At 40.4% G+C, this 22,823-nt stretch overlaps 2 protein-coding genes across 2 annotated transcripts; both read right to left on the bottom strand.

Moving 5' to 3' along the window:
• Positions 1–165: 165 nt before the first annotated feature.
• Positions 166–14,567, bottom strand: LOC308121111 (uncharacterized protein). The gene is made up of 10 exons (XM_080482189.1): positions 14,476–14,567; positions 10,671–12,013; positions 10,058–10,224; positions 8,924–9,050; positions 8,794–8,850; positions 7,537–7,650; positions 7,335–7,395; positions 2,334–2,453; positions 2,119–2,242; positions 166–1,297 (listed from the first exon to the last, which is right to left on the bottom strand). Exons 2-10 carry the CDS (start codon positions 11,982–11,984, stop codon positions 1,174–1,176), a joined length of 2,208 nt encoding a protein of 735 aa, XP_080338315.1. The 5' UTR covers positions 11,985–12,013; positions 14,476–14,567; the 3' UTR covers positions 166–1,173.
• Positions 14,568–15,926: 1,359 nt separating this feature from the next.
• On the bottom strand, positions 15,927–18,051 carry LOC308120531 (uncharacterized protein). Its single transcript, XM_080481172.1, has 2 exons — positions 17,759–18,051; positions 15,927–16,776 (listed from the first exon to the last, which is right to left on the bottom strand). Exons 1-2 carry the CDS (start codon positions 17,934–17,936, stop codon positions 16,022–16,024), a joined length of 933 nt encoding a protein of 310 aa, XP_080337298.1. The 5' UTR covers positions 17,937–18,051; the 3' UTR covers positions 15,927–16,021.
• Between the last annotated feature and the right edge of the window lie 4,772 nt (positions 18,052–22,823).

Genomic DNA, 22,823 nt, shown 5'->3' with positions numbered 1-22,823 from the left:
CACCTGTTTATGCCTGTTTACATACAACATTTCTGTAAAATGTTCAAATGAAACACCTAATTTTATATTCCTTTTTGATTTTGATTCTAATTTCCCCCAACATGTAAAAATTTTACAAATAACAAGGATAAATACTATTTTGCCCCAAGAAAATAACAACGCCAGCAAGCAACCTGTTTCTTTATTCCCGTTAAATAGTGCAAATGTTTTCTAGATACATTTCCACTAAATTCAGATCTATCTACAAATGGCATGTGAAGCGAGACATTCAGGGACAAAACTTATTCATAAATGATTTATAGCATACATAAGTAACATAGTACAGAAGGCAAGAACCTGGAAAATAAATAAATAACCATAATCAATGAGGAAGTATTTCAAAGGTAGTATAGAAACAGATCAAATTTGGACAATTTTCATCCCAGTCAATACTTTGAACAGGTGAATAGTCAAACATCAAAATTAAAGCTGAAATAGAGCAAACAGAAATTAAGAAGAAAACTCAATTCTGTAAAATATATATCTATATGTAACATAAATGAAACTAAATGTAGTGCAACAAGCAATCAACAGAGTTGATTATAGTATTATCAATAAACTAATGTGCATTCATCATAAATAGCCTTTGCAGAAGCTTTAAATTAAAATGTGAGATGACTTTCTGGGGATAATCTGCCTTTTTAACTGACAGTTTTCAGGTCCCATCAGAAGATCTCCAGCAGGTGGAGTATTTCCACCCAAACACAAGCTTCTTCACAGTGATCTCAGAGAACAGTCCAGGTTGTCTGCTTGATATCATCTTTAATCAGATAAAATAACACCTAAAGCAGCAATACATAAAAAACTGGCCAACAAAAGAAACCTGGCTGTTATATGTCTTAAATTAATCCTTCAGGTCAAATAAACTGAGAACGACAAAAAAGAATTATGTTTGATAGATCACACCCCTTGTTGGAAAAATGCTTTCTAGCAACACTTGTTACTGTTGAAAAGTCGGTTAATTTCCCTTTAAAAACGCATTTGTGGGATGTGCAACAGAGCTGATGGTGTGTTGTGTGCTTTTAAAAGGCTTTTAAAGATTCCCTGCCAGGAAGCATTGTTACAACAAAGAATTCATTTCCACACACTGTTTTCTGTGTCGTTTAGATGTGCAGATCACACGTCCGGGGACGATCAAGCTTCGGGAACAAGGACGCTGGGAAACATGAAGACCTTGGCCTGCATGAAGGACAGGTTGGGAAGTCCAGAGATCACGCTGCAGGCGTCTGCGCTCAGATTTTCATCCTGAAGAGGCTTCCTGATGGAGAGCACACACACACACACACACACACACACACACACACACACACACACACACACACACACACACACACACACACACACACACAGTTATGTCTCTATGTCTTCTGGGGACATTGTATCGACTCACAAAGGGCTTATTATAAAATAAACAGTAACAACTACTAACCTTTATCTGAAATATGTACAATTACAACAGATTTAAGGTGTGTGTGTGTGTGTGTGTGTGTGTGTGTGTGTGTGTGTGTGTGTGTGTGTGTGTGTGTGTGTGTGTGTGTGTGTGTGTGTGCGCGTGTGCGTGTCACATACAGCCACATGGTTTCAAATTTGTTGCACTTTTTACAAAACATATGCAACCTCTGTAAAACAAAAGAAAGACACTCCTCAGTTCCAGATTTCACTGTTGTCATGAGTACGAATCTGTTTATTTAACAGGGTCAAGATAATACAAATCCATATCATTAAAGCATCAAAACATCATTTAAATGTCTTTTAGAATGAACTTTATCCTTTAAACTCTTTTTTTGTTTGTCATGTTCACATTATGCCAAATCAACAATCCTTGGTTGAACGCTCCGGCAGACCAGTTTATGGCCCACAGGCTGCAGCTTTCACCTCCCTGATTTAAAGTAATTGTTTCTGGTATAATGTATATCCTGTTTACATGTTTCATTTTTTTTTATGTCCATGCACCCATTTGATTACACCACTTACAAAACGTTACCCACATTAAACAGCAAACTGAGCTTTGAATCAGATGCTTTGTCGAAGAATATTTGAAGAAACCTGTAATGTTGTTAACATGCAGTGACCTCTGACCTGACTGAAATGCATGTCTTCTCTGTGGAGGACAGCAGGCGGTTCAAAGTGTCCTGCATGCGGCTGCTGCTGCTGCTGCTTTCCAGCTTGCTCATGCTCAGCTCGTACAGCTCGGGGTCAACTCCTTCACATGAGAGCCACACGGGACACTTGAGAGACAAAGCTGCACAGACACTTACATGCTGCATCTAGAAGCAATGTGCAGATTCTCTGACCTGGAGGAGGACTGCAGCTTCTGCTGCTGCTGCTGCTGCTGCTGCTGCTGCTGCTGCTGCTGCTGCTGGACCTGCTCACCTCCTCCAGACCAAAGTAGTCCTGGTTGAGAGCAGAGCGGCCTGCGCCAGCATGGAGAGACGGTGGACAGTGGGGAAAAAAGGGATCTCATTCATGAAAGGAGAATTATCGCACTGTTGAGAATGATCGACACTGAAACCTGACCTGAACCGTCAGGAAATAGACCCTCGGTGAAATCAGGTTTGAGCAGCTTTAAATATCACATTTAGGTATATGGAATTTCCCCGACTCACACTTAAAACTACAATTTTTTATGAACACTTGACTTCAAACTTAAAATCCTACTTTTCTTTGGTCCCCTGGTGGGAACTGATCGGGTTGCTTCCAGCTCTGATAATCAACAGTTAAGTGGAAGCACCACACCTAAAAACGTTACGGCGCTACAATAGACCAGTTCCACAAGTCGCGGCAGGAAAAATCACGTGTTTTCCACGAGAACTTGTGAAGTGAAAATCCAGTCTGACGGCAGCCCAAGTAACCTCAGCGGCAGCAGGACACACAGGAAAGTGTGGCGTCTGACCAGTTTAGGGTCAATGGGAGCCACCCAAAGACCCGGACGATGGTGGAAGATTCTCATCATACGAGTTCACCAGGTCAGTCAGAGGGACGTGAGCCCTGTGGCATCGTGGGATTCCTGATAACCATAAGGTCCTTGCAAAACATCCATGGCTTTTATTTTATTTTTTTTAGCTACACTCCGTTTATTTACCATTCTTGTTGTTGATCTCCTGGGTATAAAATAATTAGGGCTTTCAAATGGTTACATCATTGGAATTATTTTAGTGAATTAAATGCAATTAACTGCACTTTTCCTGACTTTGAAGAGCATGAATGCACGGTGCATGAGAACACAACTTATTGAACGTTGAGATATACTTTCCAGATTATATAAAAGGTCACTCGCACAGGTCCCTTAATTCATCCCTGATTTTTGATCTTCCTCTGGGTCCATATTCAAGATTCTTTTCCCTGCCACAGATTATAAACCACCAGGTTTTTAATGGGCTCTGCAGGAAGTCATAGTTATCTTCCTTTTACTCTTTCTTGTTATTTAGAAAACACCAAACCTCTCACTTCATATTATTTTAGTTAATGTGCAGTGCTCAACACCATAATGATGTTTGTAGAAATACACACGAGGGCATATTTCATTCAGGACATGGATTATGTGTGCTAATTGTCATTATTCTATGCCTTAGATTTTTATTCTACTCTTATGGTGTGGGACAAACACTAAAAACATTTCACGGACACTATACTGTTTATAATTGTTTGCAACAAATATAGGACTTGACTTGACAATGTGGTACAAAACAATGTACAGTGGTATTCTGTGCTTATTAATTTAAATGCATGTTATTTTAAAACACCGAAAGGGCTGAGAGAAAGTGGTCAAGTTAACTGTCAAAATTATTAACTCTATAAACTTACAGATTTCAACATTTACTTATTGATGTAAAAAATATGTTTAAGTTCATATTTAGCAGTCAGACCTTACAAGAATGTGTGTGTTAAGGTTAGTTATTATAAGATGTATTCATATTCAATAAAAATATTTTGTAGTCTTTTACACTATCTGAATTTGCACATATTAATTCAAAATCACTATGGTTTGTTATTATTTAACATCTAATACCCATCTCCAACCAAGTCATTTTGTCTACTCAAGTCATTTGTTTAGACGTTTCTTTACTTTTACTGTAAAAGTACAATGTCTTGTAATACTACTTTATGCCACGAGGTGGGGACCAAGAGTGAAAACTGTGCAGCAGATTCTGACACAACAAAGAACAGAAAATGTGATTAAAGTTCAAGTTTCTCACAGAAAAGTGATGGAACTCTGAGGGACAGTGACTCACTGCTGCCACCCAGTGCACAAAGGTGAAATGACTGAATTCTTTAAAACACTACTTTTAAAAACTGAAACCTTGTAAATATTACTTATTATCAAGTGGACATAATAATATCTGAAAGACATTTCATGCTTTTTTAAGCCACAAGAATGAAGTTTCAAGAAAGTACTTGATGCAAGTACTTACTTGGAGTAATTCATCTTTGCATTCAAACACACAGAAAGTCTCACAAGGAGTGGAAAATCTGAAGAAGAAAAGCAAAACCAAGCAGGAAGGATCCAACAATTTATTTCAGTATTTACAAGGATTTCCCACAATTCCTTATTGCAGTGCATTGATTCTCAGGTTGAGCATTACGTCTTGAAAAATTAAAACAAAAAGAAAGATTTCTGTCAGTAAACTATAGGTCAAACGTTCAGCACCTTAGAAAATGACTGCCAGCAAAAAAGGCACAACTCAATAAAAACAACAACTGTATCCACGCTTACAGAAGATTTCGAGAAATAAGTTTGATTGGAAACAAATATTTTAGGCTGCGGCTTTCTAAACATTGTACTTTGAGATTCAGTACCTTTTCAGCATGCTGGACACGTTCGCAGGAAATGTCAAACAGCATTAAACAGAAAGCGCAGCTACAGTATTTAACTATAACGTTTTTCCATGTTTAATACCCATCATACTGAGAGACTATGAAAATACAGATATAAGCAAATTGAATTTTAGCCCCAAAATATATTTAATAACAAACACAATGACAAAAAGTTGAATCATAAAGTTATAGACAAATAATAATTTTTACAGATGAATTATTTATATCACTGTGGTCTGATTTTATTCTTTCTGTCAAAACTGCAAATATAATTTGATCTTTCGACACTCAGCACCACATTGAGAATATACTGCCCCTGCTGTTCATACTATGTTATTACAACACTGTCCCGTCCAGTGAAATACTCTCGAGAGGTAGGCGATATCTCTTTACTGTTACGGTATTAAAGCAAACAGGTAAATAATGTTTGATAATGGCCAATAAAAAGAGCCACAGTCTGGGGAAAAAAAGAAGAAATATCAAGGTGCAGAACAAGCGTAAAAGCTTTAAAACCCACAAGCAGAGGCTGTTTAAATTTATCCACCCACAGATTAAACTTCTTCAGGTATCATTTGGGCAATTAAACTGGTAAAGTTGATGAAATGCTCCACTCAAAGAGATAATTTCTTAAGTTTCATGCTACTAAGCTCATTTCTGCTTTTACTACAGTGATTGTTGATTTCATTGATTAATGAAGCCACATTTCCAATAAATATAAGTATCCATCTTCGTGTTTCCTTCTTTTTCTTCAAATACATGCAGCAGATTTACTTGTGTGGCAAAGTTTGTCTGTTAGTGATGCCACAATTGAAGCAATATTTGTTATTTATTAGTGTCATCTGAGAGAACATTTTAATACCAAATTCAAACTATAAAAAAAGACACAACACCTTTTGAGAACAGCGTCTTTTGTCACTGCTCCTTCTCATCGTTCTAAATGTGAAGTAAATAAATATGCATAATGTGTAATTTATTAACCAACACCTTAAAATGCTTATTGTGTGTAGGGATTGCATTAATGCTGATTTTGTGAATGCTGAAAATAGATGCTGCTGTGCCCACACGTAGTTTCATGGAATTAAATCAACAAAACTTTCCTGAGCAAAGAATAACATTTTGGTTTTTTTTTTAAACACTTTTTACAGCATTTGATTTAATCAGTCAAATGATTCAGATGGCAGGGTTGCCAGGTCTGCGGTTTTCCCATAGAATTGAGCTACTTCGTAAACAAAACATATTTTGTATGTCACGCACATGAATAATATCTATGGGTAAGATAGATATTTGAACTGGAAGTTTGAACTCTTGTCAAACTGACTTTGGGCCAGATTAACACGTACACACATGAAACCCTCAATCACACACAGTGACCCAACACTGTCGCTGTTGTAACAGCGTCTCGCTACCCGTAAGCAAAGAGTCGACAACAACAACAACAAGCTCACGACCACGAAGGGCCGTAGGAGGGCGGAGCCTAGTTATGGGAGGAAATGCACAAAAAGAGCTGGTTTTCAGTGGCCGTCAGGCTGGTTTTGTCTCTCAGACCTGGCAACCCTGCCAAAGACCTCCAAACAAACAAACAGCAAAAAAAATAAAAATACAAAAAATACAAAAAATGAAAAAAATAAAAGTGCAATGCTTTCAAATTTGAAGTCGAAGTTTAACGGCCAGCGATAGCCACCCTATTGGGAGGAGCTGCACATTTAGTGTAGCGACCATCAATACATGCAATAAAAATGCTTGTTTGAGGCAATTTAACCAACATGGCACATGATCTGACTGGTGCTAATGGAAGAAAAAAAAAATCAGTCTCTTTAAATTAAAAAAATCTTTGTCTTTTGAAAATAAATTTAACAAAAAGTGACAAGATAAAGACTTCAAAACCTTTAAAGCAGCGTAACACGGTGCACATGGTCAGGTGGGATCTCCTATAGATCCTCCAGTCTCTAAATTACGAGTGGGACTGATAAATACTGAGATAAATTCTTTCTAAGAGGCGACAGCAGGTTAGGATCAGACAAAAAAATAAATAAAAAGAGAGAAAATGGAGGCCGGCACAGTGTTTCCCCCGTCAAAGCTTGTAAAGTATTGTGACTGATTTATAAGGTTTTTGGTTTGGCTGCACATTCGTCTCATTTTAAGTCTCGGGTTGCTTGAAAAAAAAAAAAATACTAAACAAAATAAAACTTACAAACATCTGAATAATGCGTAGAACTGATCTTTCACAAAACGTTGCGGGCGACCACTACTTGCCGATCGAGCAGGGAGGGGAAACATGGCGTGAAATCAGAGAAGCAGAACATGCCCCGGAGGAAGTGAAAATCCCAGAGTGAACTCTGAAAAAGTTTTCAGCTCATTAGCAGAGGCCGTGTCGGCGGGGAGGGGGAGAGGAGGGGAGAGGAGGGGAGGGGAGGGGAGGGGAGCGGGGCTGGTAGTCTACTTCCGACCCCAGAAGTGAGGGGCCCTGCGAGGGGACGTACCGTCCTGAGAGCTGCTAAGGCCACGGCTGCTCCAGTCCAGCTGCCTGGAAGGAATCTCCTCCTACAAACAGAAGAAATTAACACTAAACGTTTAACCCTTTTGATGACTTCCCTAGTTTGGTTCTGAAGTGTTTGAAAGTGTGTGGATAGTATGGTTACTATCAGTGGGCTGCTGCGTCCGCGTGGAGACGGGACAACAGACCTGCGCTGGATGAGCTGAGAGGTCTCGGGGTCCTGGAGGTGCTCCTGTTGTGACCACTCTGCGTCCCGGAGAACAAACTGCTGGTGCAGAGTCTTTGGTGGGCTCAAGCAATCCCTGATGAACAATGAAATGGAAGGAAAATGTAAACGAAAAAATAAAAGACGCAGCCCAGTATGTTCTTGAAACGATCGGTATTTGCAACAATAGCGCCTTTCGCTTAAAAATTGTAATAATAAATCAACACAATGCTTCACTAACAAAATTACTTAAAAGCATTAACAAGTTTAAAAACAGTGTGTTATTACGAAGTGCAGGGACCGACAGTGTTTGTATAGAGGTTACAAGATGAGGGTGTGCGTTTATAGTTATTTTCTTATGTTCCCATTTCAAGCATCTGATTGGGACGCCCCCCCGGTGGCCTCCCGGGATTCATCACTCTCCCTACTGCCACCGCAACCCCAGACAACAGGAACAAAGACGGATGGAATGCCATTTATTATGCATAAGAATAGAAACAATAGTAACTTTTTCTATATACATTTTATATATTTTACATAATTTTGCATCCTTTTTTTCATGTGAAAATTTTATACAACAATATAAATGATCATACACATAAACTACAGTTATAACAATATTCAATCAGAAATACATAGATTTACTTCTCTGTTTACAGGATAAGGGTTTTTAAATATAACTACATTTGTAATAAGTCTTGTATTTCAGACATCAACGTAATGAATAGTACTCAGGTAAATTTTCCTAATTATAAAATAGAGAATCAATCAGATTCCTCCTACAACATTTTGAGCATGTTGATTAATGATGGATTTAGGGGGGTTGTACTTATTTACTTTATTACTGCGGGTCACGTGGTTTTCTAGTGGTTGGCACTTTAACTTTACAAATAGAATCTCCCCGATTCCAGTCGAGCTGTGAGCCTTTCTGTCGAGGTTGCATGTTCTCCCTGTGCATGCAGGGCTTTCTGTTGTTACTTCGGTTTTGTCTCAGTCTAAAAATGTTCCTCTGAGGTTGAGGTGAGTCTGTCTGGGAGGTATGAATGTGTGTTTTTGCCCTGCCTTCACCCATAATGACCTGGGATGAGCTCCAGTTAACCATAAACCAAACTGCAAAGTGCTGAAAAATGAATGGAATGCTGTTTTGTTTTTTTTCTCACATGTTTGAAACGAGGATCTCAATAAATCATTAAAGAAATAGATGGAAGATTTCAAGCCACTTTCATTACGGACGACTCACCAGGCCAGAGGCAAAAGCAGGCACAGTCACCGGTTGCTTCCTTGTCCCCATGAACACCTTTCACGGGACAAAACACACGATTAACATAGTTGCTACTAGAGATGCTGCTGGTGAGAGTGACAGCACTCACGATGTTCCTCGTGTCCACACCAAGGCAACTGAGCAAAGTGTTGTTAGCGCGAGAGCCGCCCCACTGGAACTGGAGACCGACTGCACTGTGAACGTCCTGGTGTGAGCGCAGCATCTCCTGCTGGATCCTGCCACAGAGGGAAAGCCATCAAGTAGCATAGTGAGCATTAATTCAGTCAAACTGGGCCATGTTGTGATTCGGTAGTCAGTGGTGGCCCAGCAGTTGGTTAGGCAAGCAGGCTTGGTTCGAACGGTACTGTCCATGGCTCGCCACTGTCGCTCCCTTGAGCCCTGGACGTGCGTAAAACTTGTACCAACTGGAAAATTGCTGTTAGAAACTCCCCACTGGAAATATTGTGGTGATTACAGTTATGTACTGAAAACACCAATCCCTACACTACTGTTAATATAATGACTTTACTTTTAGCAATGTGTTAAAATAGAAGAATACATGATGAAAGTTTGATTGCACAAGAGCAAAATGAGCCCTGTTGTCAGAATAGAATAGAATAGAATAGAATAGAATAGAATGCAATATGCACAAGTAGCAAGGAAGTGTGTAATTGGTAGATTATTTCATTGTTATAACAATGCTTCTTAGCAAGAATTCTCCATCGTTTGGAAAGTCTGTTTATTTCCATTTTAAATGGCTCCGCATTTGTAAGCAACATGCCTTTAGTAGGATGAGCAGCAGAGTTGAATATGTGACTTGTCCCCATGCAAAATGAGCCAAATCTTGCCAATTCCAAAACGTTTATTACACATTTCTTCAGACAAACCCAAAACAATGCAAAAATGGAAAAACAGAGTAATTGCTAAGAAGCATTGTTACCATCTTGTCATCATGACTGCTTTTGTAGCCACAATGTAGAACTCCAATGATGTTACTTTGCCACATGAAGGTTCAAACCTCCAATCAAGACTTTATACTAGAAACTAAATATCCAGACCTTGTCTTTATTATTTACACAATGAATTAGTATTTGTAGTATTTTGTTATTTATCGGTTTTTGTGGCAGCAGGTTTTCATTAACACAGTAGCACAAACTTTTATTTAAATTCATAGCCGAGTCGTGGAGAAATGACACGTTGGGTTTTGTAGGTGTGACGCATAAACGATTGAGGTCATCCTCACCACTGAGCACCGCTGACTTTTGGTATTTCCTCCTCGCTCTCAGGGGGATGTTGGTTCTGGAGCAAAGCACCGAGGCTGAGGAGCTCCTCCTCACCTTCCACTGCTGGGACCCCGACCTCCGGGAAACTGGTCTGCAAGAGGTGCTGGACACGGGACGACAGAGACGCCTGGTCCAATGACAAAGAGAAAGACGGTTCATTGTGTTTTTGATCAGGTTGCAATTTTTTTTTTTTTAACTCTGATTGTTGTTTAATTGCCATTTATAGCAAGTTTCCTTAATAATATTACTAATTCTATAGCATTGGGGTTTTCAGTGGGCCACGGTGGTGTTCTGGTTGGCACTCCAGTCTCATAGTGAGTTTTAAGGTTTAAGTCAAGGATTTGGCTGGCAGGGAGTTCTTTCTGTGTGGTGTTTGCATTTCCTCCATGTGTATGCATGAGTAACCTAATAAACACTAGTTTCATCCAACACTCTAATCTAAGGTGAATTATTAACTCTAAATTGTACACAGTTGAGCAGGGTGTAGCCTGTCTTGGCCCTCAGGCAGCCGACTTGAAGAAAGTGGGATGGATATACGAACAGAAGGATGAGTTTTCTTTAAATGCCTCCTACCTGACTGTTCCTCCTGCTGCTTCGCTCTCTTTCCTCCTCCTCCTCCTCGGTGTTCACATCAGTCTGCAGACTGTTGACTGACTCTCTGAGCTGAGTCCAAGTCTTCCCCTCCACCATTGCACTCTGGTCCTTGAACTCGGCCCACGACCCCGCCGCGTCCTCCTGCGTGGGCGCGGAGCAGAAATCAGCAAAGCTGTCACTCGGCGGGAGGTTTCCCAGACTCAGCACGCCTGCGTCAGCCGTTCGGATGTGCGCTGGGTCCCCGCGGCGCTCCAAACTTCCCCCAGTGGAGTCAGCAAACCTGTCGCCCGTGTTTGTTTCTGATTGTGTCTGGCTGGAGGTAGCAGAAGTTTCCTGAGTCGCATGTTGCTTGCAGTGATGAAAACTCGTCTCAGACTCACTGGTAGGCATGAAGTCTTCCAGTTCCTCCACTTCGTCGTCGGTCCGGTCCCAGTCCGTGGAATCATCGTGCGAAACCAGGGATGAAACATTTGGTTCAAAGTCAGCAGTGGAAGCTCCCTCAAACGACAAGTCATCAGAGAACGACGGCAGGTCCTCTGAAGCAGCCTCGCTCATGAACGTTTGAGGAATCGCAGAAACACTGTTTTCCTGATCTGCCCTCTGAGTTTCCCCGACCCACTCCTTTACATGAGAGGATAAATCAAAAGCTTCTGCAGCTTCCAGAAGCTGAAAGTCGTCCTGAGATGAGAGCACAAGTGCTGCATCTCTACATTCACAGTGCTTTTCTTTAGTCTTATGTGCACAACGAGATCCAGGCTCGAACTTCATTATAACCTCGCGTCCCGAATCACAGGTTTGTTCTCCTGAACTGCTGCTTGTCCCGCCGTTCAATCTGCTTTCCCACTGCTCCGTGTTGCTCATGGGAGAGAAGCCACAGCACCAGGGGTGAGCCGTCTGGCCCGCGAACACTGTAAAATCTGCAAACCCCGTTTCCTCTTTGGGAGAGCAAGCGCCCGCATCAGCCTGGGGTCTCTCGGCATGTCCGTTTGTGAGACGCAAAGATGACTCTGCATCAGCGTCCTGCCTGTCCACCTGACCTCTGCTGGACTCGAACTTCACAGTGGATGTAGGCTGAGATTGCTCGACTGGGCGATTGAAGCTCCAGCTGGGTTGATGCGTGGCTGACTTTGTGTTCGGTGGAGGTGACCTGAAACTTGAAGGCAACTCTGAAGCGTGAAAGTTTCCAAACTCGTCGTCGTCTGACCTAATCCCTCCATCAGCGTCGTCATCGTCTTCGTCATCCAGAGGAGGAGGAGGACACGAGGGGTGCAAGCGCATGATGTCCGACTCCATGGGCTCTGCTAGCAAGGAGCCTCAGGTTCCTGGTGGAGTCGAGAGAAAACAAGAAGACAATCAGAAACAGCAGCTGTTTGTAAATCTATATTTATCCCTGCGTTTCAGCCCATGAGCCTTTTTCCATAACTGTGGATGATTTTGTGAGACTATAAAGACTTTTCTTTGGGCGACTCAGTCAAAACAATATTGTAATGAAACTTGCTTGCAAAGCCACTTTTTGGTGGTAAAGTGGCCATATACAGGAACTCGTTCATCTCTTCTTAACAATAGAATGTTGAAGCAAATATAGGATACAGGTAAGAAAATAATTGCGCTAATAATTCAGGAGGGAATTATTTTGTAGTATTTCTTTATTTTCTGTAGCGTTTGGCCCCCTTTCCTTTAGCAAAATGTCTCATTTTCCCAATACATGCAACTGCATTTATACAGTTTATGTGTGTAGTTGTAAGTAACACATTGTATTGTAGGATGGTAATTAATAACGCATATGGAATTGAACTGTCTACCCAGACATGGCAAAATATGTGTGATTTTGATTGACATGAATTTGCAAGAGATTTGATTGTATAATTGGCATTTAAATGTGTAGTTTTATACTGACTTTGAAATCTTGACGTACAAAAATATCCTCCAACAACACCTCAGGGTCATAATGTTAAATCGACACATATTATTGTAAGAACCTGACAAGCATCTAATCCTCTGGTGCATCTCAACTGTCATTATGTAATGTCCTGGTCAATAGCAGTAGCTCCTTCAGCAACAGACTCATTCCACCAAAGTGCACAACATAGCGCCACAGGACAGCCTCACTTCCTGTGGCAATAAGACTCTATAACTCCTCCTTGTAAATAGTGTGTGTTGTGTTGCTTGTTAAGCTCACTCTGCTCTGCCATTGGGATTGTAAGATCACAAAGAGTCTAAATTCAAAGAAGCAAAGATAAAACTACAGTACAACCAACGTATCACTGCCATGTTTCCCCCAAAACAGTGATCATCCTGCCAAGTATATTCCTCTTATTTACAGTCAAAGTATAACATCACTTACTTTTCCCAACATGAAGGGGCAAAATAAATCAGTCGTTTATATGAATACATGAGACGGTTAATACGGAAGTGTCATGCTTTGTAAATCCTTCATGAGCAGCACCACTTTCACTGTATAGCACAACATTTATAACATGTCTTCTGGGATAAACCCTAACACAATATTTCCAGTTTGGAAGAAAGTTGCCAAATGTAGTGAGTGCCCTGATAAAGACTTAAGTGAGAGTCTTTACGTATTACAAGCAAAATCTACCACAGATTTCAAAGCATGTTCTTCGAATTTAGTTGGTTATCATTTATTTCCACACTGTGGTACTTGTGTTTTCGTTTCAGTATCAACCTGGAACGTCCTGTTCACGTGGTTATCCTGTGTATACTTGAGACATGATTCATGTTGGGATGAACTGTGTGAAAAGATACTTGTTTGACTAAACTGAACAAGTTTAGTTCTGTGAGCCTAATTGTGCGTATAAATAAAACTGGCTGCTGCTGTTATTGTTCTGGTTTGTTGTATTCACGAGAGATTAGTTAGGATGAGCTTGTTTTAACGCTCAATGCAAGTCTCCTTAGTGAACTCGACATACCTAATCGGATGAGCCTCCTATTATGAGTTCAGGATGGTGATGATTGCGCCACTTTGCACACACAGTCAAAACTTTGAGAAGCAGTGATTTAGAGGAAAAACAGCTTGCACAACAACCCTGCAGGCTTTGGCCTCAGATTTTGGTACAAATTGAGGAACTTGCTCACAAATCTTCCGCATAGACAATCTGAAACAAACTGAGCTTTGTTGCAGTGGGTAAATGTTTTCATCTAGTCTCTTTAGACCTGGACACAACTACAGTTGTGACTCTCTTTCTGCTCCTGAGATGGAAAAAAAAAAAAAAAAAGTGTCCAGAGACTCTGGCTCCAGTAAACCGATACAGGAAACCTGAGCCGCAGCTTTGTGCGACTTAAAACCATCAGGATAACAACTTTGCCTCCTGTGAAACGCTTTAACATGAAATACACAGAGAGTGCGAGCTTGTTTGTCAGCACAAAGATGCGAGTGTCACTCTGTTATTTCTGGTTTTGTGTTGATGAAGCGACAAACAACAACTGACCCCCTCCTGCCATTTTCTACTGTCTCTTCAAACAGGACGGACAGGTATCACACTGTGACATGAATGTGGAGTTATGTGCACATAAACGCGGGTTTTATTAAACACGTACACCCGCTACAGATGTGGTTATTTTGGTTAAATCTGACTGTTTAGCTGCCGAGATTGAAACGAGGCGTAAACAAGAAGCTTTAATCGCATTACCGACGCGGCAGTTTATTAGCTAACGACTGCTAGCCGCCGCTAAAGATCGTGCTTTCCCTTATAAACGCCAAAAAGAATATTCCTAAATGTAGCAAAATGTGATATTAATTAAAAAATATATATGTATCTATATTTACCAGCAGTCACTCACGCCTCTTGTCAGTCAGCGCTGCAGCCGTCTTCTCCATCATCTCTCCACATTCTCATCCATACACATGAGCCCGGATATGGAAATGAGAAGAGCGCTCACTCTGCTCCAAGTTCAGGAGAGGCGATGATCATTGGGAGCGATTGAACGGGAGAGAGACGCATCTTCAAAATAGACGATCTGTACTGTTTCAACTCTTTGTATCTATTAGGCTTATATTTTTGACCAAGAAAATTTGTTTTACAGAATAAACTCTCAAATACCAAATAGAAATAATTAACTTTTCCCAACTGTTAAAAATGCACTCAAGTACAAATACTGAAAGGATCCGTTACTTTTAACCATTAGCTGTTTCGTTGGGAAGTCAGTAGGTTACTCATGAGTCAATTTATTTAAACAAATATCTACCTTTGAAGCACATTTTCAGACAGTAAACACATTAGCCTATGCAAGAAATACATAATCATTTGTTCTGTAAACAACCTTGGATTAGAGGAAGAATCAAACCTAAAGAAGTAAACCTAATGGATACAAACATGCAGATTAAGGAGTTGTCAAATCATGGATGTATTCACTATACCCTATATATTATATATATACTAACTATATCCATGTAATTAGTCTTTTTTACTCTTACAGTGAATCCATAATGAAAAATTTGTGTTTTCATGAAATTATCAAAGTTAACCAGTGGTTTGACTCCAGGTTGGGGTACAGGTGCTTTTTCATTGCGTCTAAAAGTCTGTAGGACATTTGAAGTTGTTGCCTCTAAACAGCAACAACTGCACCCAGAGAATGGTTTATTTTTAAGAACAGCATTATGTTAGTTTGGACCACACACTTACTGGTCATCCCATAACAAGAACATCCACAGATTGGGCTTGGGAGTGTTTCTGTGTCGAGTTTGCATGTTCTCCCTGTACAAGTATGCTTGTTTTTCCCCTATGCTAGTTTACTTTCATAATACAAAATGTGACTTTTAACTGCTCATGTGAGTGTGAGACTATTTCTGGGTCTTTCTGTGTGGAGTTTGCATGTTCCCACCCGTGTGTGAGTGGGTTTCCTCCGGGTTCCTCTCACAGTCCAAATACATTAATGCACGGTTAATTGGTGACTCTAAATTGCTCCTAGGTGTGAATGTGAGTGTGTGTGGTTGTCTGTCTCTCTGTGTTTGGACTGGTGACCTTTCCTTGCCCATAGATAGCTGGAATTGTCAATCAGTGCCTCGTAACCTACATAGGTTAAAGTCGCATAGAAGATGGCTGGATATTCCCTTTAAACCAAAATATACCCAAAAGCAGGCTTGCTTGGAAAACAACCTCCCACCTGCCTCATCGACAGCATTCAATCATTAATATCCTGATTGTCTCAATACAGAAAACATGGTAGCCTAACTTATTTAAAGCACTTCACCAAATAAATATCTTCCAGACAACAGTTCAAAAAAATAACAAATATCTTTCATTTATTTATAAATAACAGAAAGACAACATGAAAAGCAATAAAAATAAATAAATAAATAAAACTGAGTCAGGTTAAGTAAACGACTGATGAATAGTATGCGATCTCCTGGCGTTGTGGAGAGGCATGTGAACTTTCAGGTCTGAAACCGTGTGAAACTTTTTGCCACAAACCAGACACCGAAACAGTTTCTCTCCGCTGGTCTGGGCGCAGATTTTTAAATGATAGGAATGAGCCACCATTTTACCACAGCTTTTGCAAAAATAAGGCTTTTCCCCAGTGTGGACCCTCAAGTGAACATTTAGATTAGACGTTTGTGCAAAGGACTTTCCGCAAAAAGAGCACTTGTATGGCTTCACACCTGTGTGAATTCTTGAGTGTATGACCATATGATCTCGACGTGCAAACTCCCTGTCACACTGAGAGCATTTGAAGGCTTTCTTTCCCACGTGAACCTCATCCATGTGCCTGACCAGATCACAGTACTTGATGAACCCCTTGCTGCAAAAACGGCACTCTCTACTGTCCGGTTTGACTTTTTCACCACATCTGGAACCACCACCGCTGCTACTCTCAATCCACTCGCCATCATTGCTCAATGTCACAGTTACAGTGCTCAGAGTGGGAGGCACCTGAAAGTCTGCTTGTGGAGTTGTTTCTGATTCAGAAAGTGGCACTTTCAAATCCTCTGAAGGACAAGACTTCAGGTTTGGGATGATACAGACATCAACCTGCTCCTCTTTGACCTGCTGAGGGCCACAGGCCTTATTTTGCTCCACATTAGGCTCCTTGGATTGCTGATGTGAGGTCAAAACCTCAAGTTGGGTATCTGGAAGACAGAGGGTAAAGGACATCTGTTAAATAACAACACAGTCATATCCAGCACAGGAATGGACAACTTTGATTATGGTTAGGGCCACAACTATGCCACTCTCTCTACCAGTGCGCAAAGGAGTACTGGATTAGAAGACCTGCTGCATAGGGAGAACCTGGAAACTTCACACTGTAGGCCCCACAAGCATAAACTCGACTAATGTTGGGAATTTTACACCATGAAGTAAGCTTGTTAACCACTACATCACTGTGCAGCCTATCTGTACTTCTTTATGTATTACTGAAGGGACTTATTACTTTTAATCTTTACATCCGAACACAATTATTTTTATTCCAAGAGTGTCCAGTCCTGTTTCTGTAAAGGACCTGCCTTGCATACTAGGTCTCTCCCCGTTGCAATACAACTAATGGCAATGAGGGAGTCTTTTTCAAGGTTTATCACGAGCTTGGTGATATTATAATTATTATATTCAGATGTGCAACCTTTTTTGAATTATTAACATTCAAAAAATTTTGCTTTTATAGAAACTTTTGAATATTTAAACAGTTTTTAAAAAAAACAAAAACTAACAGTAAACGGAATAAAAACCTACACTATTTAAACAAATGCAAACTAATAAAAGCACCAAGAAAATCTACTCAAAAAATTTACTGAATTTTACATTAAAGTCAAACAAAATAAAAACTATAACTAAAGCAAAAATCCAACAATATTATTACTTCTTCTGAAAGTAACTGCGAGTACTCTGAAAAGAGTACTTGTAATTTAGTACGATTTAGGCGTAGTTAGGGCATTTGTACAAATGATTTTCCAGTCATTTTATTCAACATTGTTCTTGAAATCTCTGCTTTATTTACTCTCTCAGGAACTCCAAGCATGAGCGCAGGACTTCCGGGTTCACTGCAAAGCTGTTGCCCGGCAACGCTCCCGGTTCACGTGATGACCACTCGCAGGGTCAAGTAATGGCGAGTCAAACCTGCTCTGAGTAACAAGACGTGAGGCTTCAACACGGTCAGCTGCTCGACCCGCTGCTTCAGCTGGATGATCTCCTCCTGGTACTCCGCCACGGCCTTCTCAAACAGCCCGCAGATCTCCTCCGCGGCGGCGCTCAGCCGCTCGCTGACCAGCCGCCTGAGCTGCTGTGCCTCCGGCATGACGGAGCTCCGACCGCCGCAGGGACGTGGAGGGAGAGACGGAAAAATAACGAGCAAAGAAAAAGAAACCGACACAAACCGAGCGGAGCGGCGGCGATAACTCTTCCGGCTCAACGTGAACACACGACAGGAGTCACTCCTGTAGCGCCCCCTGGTGCGGTGGATGACCTAAGAAAACGAGCACACGGAGAGAACATACAGTACAAACTCCACAGAAATGTCTGATTTTTATCTGCTTTTTAAAACTTAAACATAAGCATAGGTAATGTCACAATAATTAGGAGGGGTTTATCAAAGGTGGTGAAATGCAAAAAAAAAAAAAAAAAAGACCCTGGGTAGTAATAGTACTGATATGTATTAAAGAACAAAGGTTTATTTAAAACAAAGTCACTTCCTCGAGTCTGCTGTCTCTTTCTACTAGATGAAATACAATGAAAATGCGGTGAAATGTTTGAAATAGACTATTATTTGAAACCAATGAACAGGTTAGAAAATTTAAATCAAGAATACACCTGATTGATGCATTAATCTAAACCATATGAAGAAATGTGAAAAGGTGTCCTTGATAAAGGGCTCAGTACACAGAAAATGATACAGATTTCAACCTTCTCCTGCAGCCAAAAGGTCGAGTAAATCATATTTAGCTGACCGTTTTGGAAATAACAATGTACTATTGGGCAATAGCTCTCAAATTTAGAGATTTGTCTGAACAATGAATGATGAAATATTTGTGATATTGGTCAGTTTTAAGCCACTTTGCAAAATAAATTGTAAAAATGCATCCAATGGTGCATCTTCATGCTGCAGGGATTTAACTATTTTATCGCCAGTGTGACAAAACTGGAGATCAGAGTGAAAGTGTTTGTAATCTGAAACTTTTTCCACAGATGTTGCAAACCCCTGTGAGCGAAGGTAAACCTTGGAGCGACAGCCTGACTGGAAGCTTCACGGCTGTTATCCAGAGCTTCCTCTCCTTCTTTATTTACACGGGCAGCCGTGGTGCAGGCTGATGAAGAAGCCGGGCAGATGGCACCTCCTTCTGTTTCATTATAGAGTTGTTTCACGTGGTAGGAAGGCGTGAACTCTGGCGTTGCTCTGAGCCATCTCTCTGACTCTTTCATGTGCCGAGAAAACGGATCTGAGCTCCGTGGAGCCTCTGTGTTGGGACCCCACCCCTGCTGAGGAGGACACTTTCATCTCTGGATAGAAAATGCTCATTCACATTTTATGGAAGAAAGCAATATCAAATGTGGTTTTTTTTTCAGTACTGCTTGTCATAATTTATCTGTTATTGTTTGCTTTTGAAGTTGGAATATTATTAGGTTTCTCTGTTGAATGTTTTAACTTATTATTACCATCAAATATTCGACATCACACCTGTCTTGAAGTAGAATTAGACTTTTTTCCACAAATAATGCCATAGCGAGGTACTAAAGAATGTTTATTAAGAATTATAATTTGTGTTATTAAATTGTTTAATAATGCAATAATAAACCAATATTGTCACAATTTACAAAATGATTGTCAAAACATTAATATGATACTGGTTCAATTATATATAGAATATTGTGTTATCTGCTTTATTACAATTAGAATAGCCCATATTATAGATATTAGATATTACAAGTTGAGATATTATTACATTATTGGCTGCTCTAATGAAGCATCATTATCACATTCATTAGGAATTAGAAATAATTCATGATGCGTCATGAAATCCATGAAATGTGATGTATCCCCCATGGGACCAAGTGTCGTGCAGAAAACCCCAGCGATATGTTACAGCGTGGCTTTGTGAACTCAAAAGTAAAGTGATAGGAGTGTGTGAGGTCATTAGCAGTTATATGTTACTATAAGGCTCCCGTGTTGTTTCCTCGGTTAGGTCTTCACCTTTCGTGTCGGGGACCCCGGTTCAAATCCCCAAACTATAAAAGTTTATTGTGCACGTTGTAACGATGCTTACCGAATAGATTCCTCTAGTATGAGTCTCATTCATCAGTATAAACTCCTGTTGATACCACCTTTCTGAATCAGCCTGTCACCAGGGATGACTTCCCTCCGCCTGATCTGACACAGGCCTGTCTGCTCAGTGCAACCCTTTCCTGACGAGACGCAGAAAGCACATGAAAGATCCAAGATGAGAAGTTTATTGGCTTTTAAAGTAGCTGTTTTTACAAAAGCATAAAAGGAGGATTAATAAACATATGAAGCCAGAACAATGGCAGAGTGCTGTGTCTTGATCTAAAAACACAGGTTAACCTCAAAGGAGATGCAACAGTCAGAGTCATCTCAGATCACTTCAGGAATGTGCCTTCATGTTGTAAATACAAGTTGTCTTTTTTTGTTTTTTTTTCAGTGAAACGGCAGATCAAAATCAGCCAGCGTGATGTTTCGGATGCAACTTTGAAGGCTTTTTATATTCCCAAATACTGTGATGCCCCTAAAAACACTCTAAAAAGAGATGGTTTGTCTTTTTTTTACAGTTAAAAGAAAATAAAAAAAAAACATTTAGGGAGGGAAACTAAACCAATACTCCTTGAGCCCTGTGCCCAAAACAATCATTATAAAAAAGACTCAACTTTTCAAAACACCTTCAGATAATCAGGAAGAATGAGCATGTCAGTACATACAGTATTTATGTCTTCACCACACACAACCCTGCTGCAATAAATAGAAATGATAACATGATTGTACAACCATACGACACATTAGCCTACTTCTACTCAGAGGACACTTCATTAATGGACACGATGGAGCCGCTCACGCAACAGCTGCTTGGTGTTTAGAACTTTTTTGAAAATTTGATGTCAGAACGAAGAGAGAACAACGTGAATTAGACAGTTTTGTTAGTCCATATTCTGCTTTGGATCTTCAATGTTCAGGTCAGAAGTCTTGAAAAATCCCTTTTAGGTGAGCGCGACAATTCGATTTCAATACAAACTAGGCTCTAAAAAGGAAAAGATGTTGGATAAATGGTTGAAAATAATCAAACCACATGCTCGATTGAAAGAAAAGCTGGCAAAAAAAACATCCTCCCAGTATTACTTCAATGTGCTTTTTACAAAAACGCCAGGTACTCGCTTACATGCACAAAAAATGCTTTCTTCAGTTTGCAACTTGTGATCCGTCGTGTAAAAAACAAAGCCCTCGTCCTCGGGCCACGTTCATAAATATGTACATTTAAAGTCCAAAAGCTAGTGTGCCCTAGGATCAAATAAACCGTTTCTCTTTAAATCTGGCTTTTAACTCAAGGTAGGAAGGATTCTTTATAACTGGGGCAAATAGGAACAATAATTATACTCGGATTACAATCAGGAAAGAGAATGACATTCACTTTTTCAGCTGTTTTTAAAGGGATGTAGAACAATTTAACGCCAGGATTGTTCTACTTCAGAAAGACATGGGATCATCAGGATATCAGGAACTGCTGGACTTAACCTCATAATTCAACAGGAAACAAAATGTACAGTTTTCCACACACATACCGAAATATTATCAGTTTTTTTTTTGTCAAAATGTAACATTGAGCCACTGAAAGTGACTAACACTGTTTTAAAGTGCAACAGTACCACAAGGTGAGGCTGAAGGACCCTGCAGGCTTTGTTATTCACCTGCAGCACGTCGAGCTGCATGACGAACCCCCGCGGGAAATCACAGCGTGCTCACACACAGCTGGAGATCCCACTGAAGACTCCCCAAAATACCTGCGCAGACACACATCAACATACAAACACACACAACGCGACTCCTGGTGTTGCAAGTTATGCACAACGGCAGAAACCCCCCCCCCATGTGGCATGTGTATTGGAAGACTCCAGATATTAATTCAAGCAAACCCACCAAAAATGTGTGCGTATGTTGTGATTGGGTTACATGTGCTCGTTCCACTTGAGAAAAACCTTCCAAAAAATGTTTTACGTACACAAAACGTACACACATTTTTGTAACATACTTGGCGTCACAAAGCAGAGATGTAAATCTCTGCAACTCGATACACCCGCTAAACAAAAAAAAACCAAACAAGATTATTGTTTGTTTGTTTTTTGCCGTGTTGAAAGATCACCAATCAAGCATGAAGACATTCTAGAACTTGGCTGGTGCAGAGAAGAACAGTCGCTTAGCAAAACTCTCTGACTGATTTTTTTTAAAAAAGAGATGCATTTACAATGAGCAGAATTTGGGTTAAAATTCATGGCCTGTCCCTTCCCCAGTATCCAGAGTCTGATGGTCGTACACACATTCGGGTTGGCTTGAGTAAGTCACTCCTTCAAGAGGGTTGCCATCTTCAGTAGTGGTGCAGAACCGTGCGCAACACCGGGTCAAGCCCTTTAAAATCCAGAAAGTCTTGAATTGTTGTTCCCCCTCCCCCATAACGCCTCCTGCTGCTGTCGACATGCCCGACAGCCAAGGACCCAATAAACACAAACCACCATCCCACTTCAACACACGTCCACTGTACATCACTGAAACAGACTGGAAAATTGATTATATTCACGTTTTCACATGAGACTGTTGCATTATAAATGGTGATCAGGTAGGAGGAGGAACCAAAGTTTAAAAAAAGACCAAAACAAAACATTAAAAAAAATAAAAAGTGTCCAATAACACAAACTTTCAACACATTTACACAAGATTTGTACACATTTGTACTGTTTAGTGTAACACTGGAATAACGGAGTGTAGCTCTGGCTCGTGTCCTCATCTCCATACCATCATATACCAAACAGCGCTCGCTTCCTGTTTGTGTCCAAGATAAACCAGGAAGACTCCGACTGAGCAGAAAAAAAATAAAAGACTCACTCCAGAGCAGAGGATGTTATTACTATGTGAACAAAACCAATGGGCACTGCGTGTGTCTCTGTATAGACAGCAGGCGCAGTGCTTGGT

Source organism: Lipophrys pholis, assembly GCF_963383615.2.
Source record: "Lipophrys pholis genome assembly, chromosome: 15".
NCBI lineage: Eukaryota > Metazoa > Chordata > Actinopteri > Blenniiformes > Blenniidae > Lipophrys > Lipophrys pholis.
The sequence above is the reverse complement of the archived record's forward strand: the minus strand, read 5'-3'. Positions and strand labels throughout refer to the sequence as shown.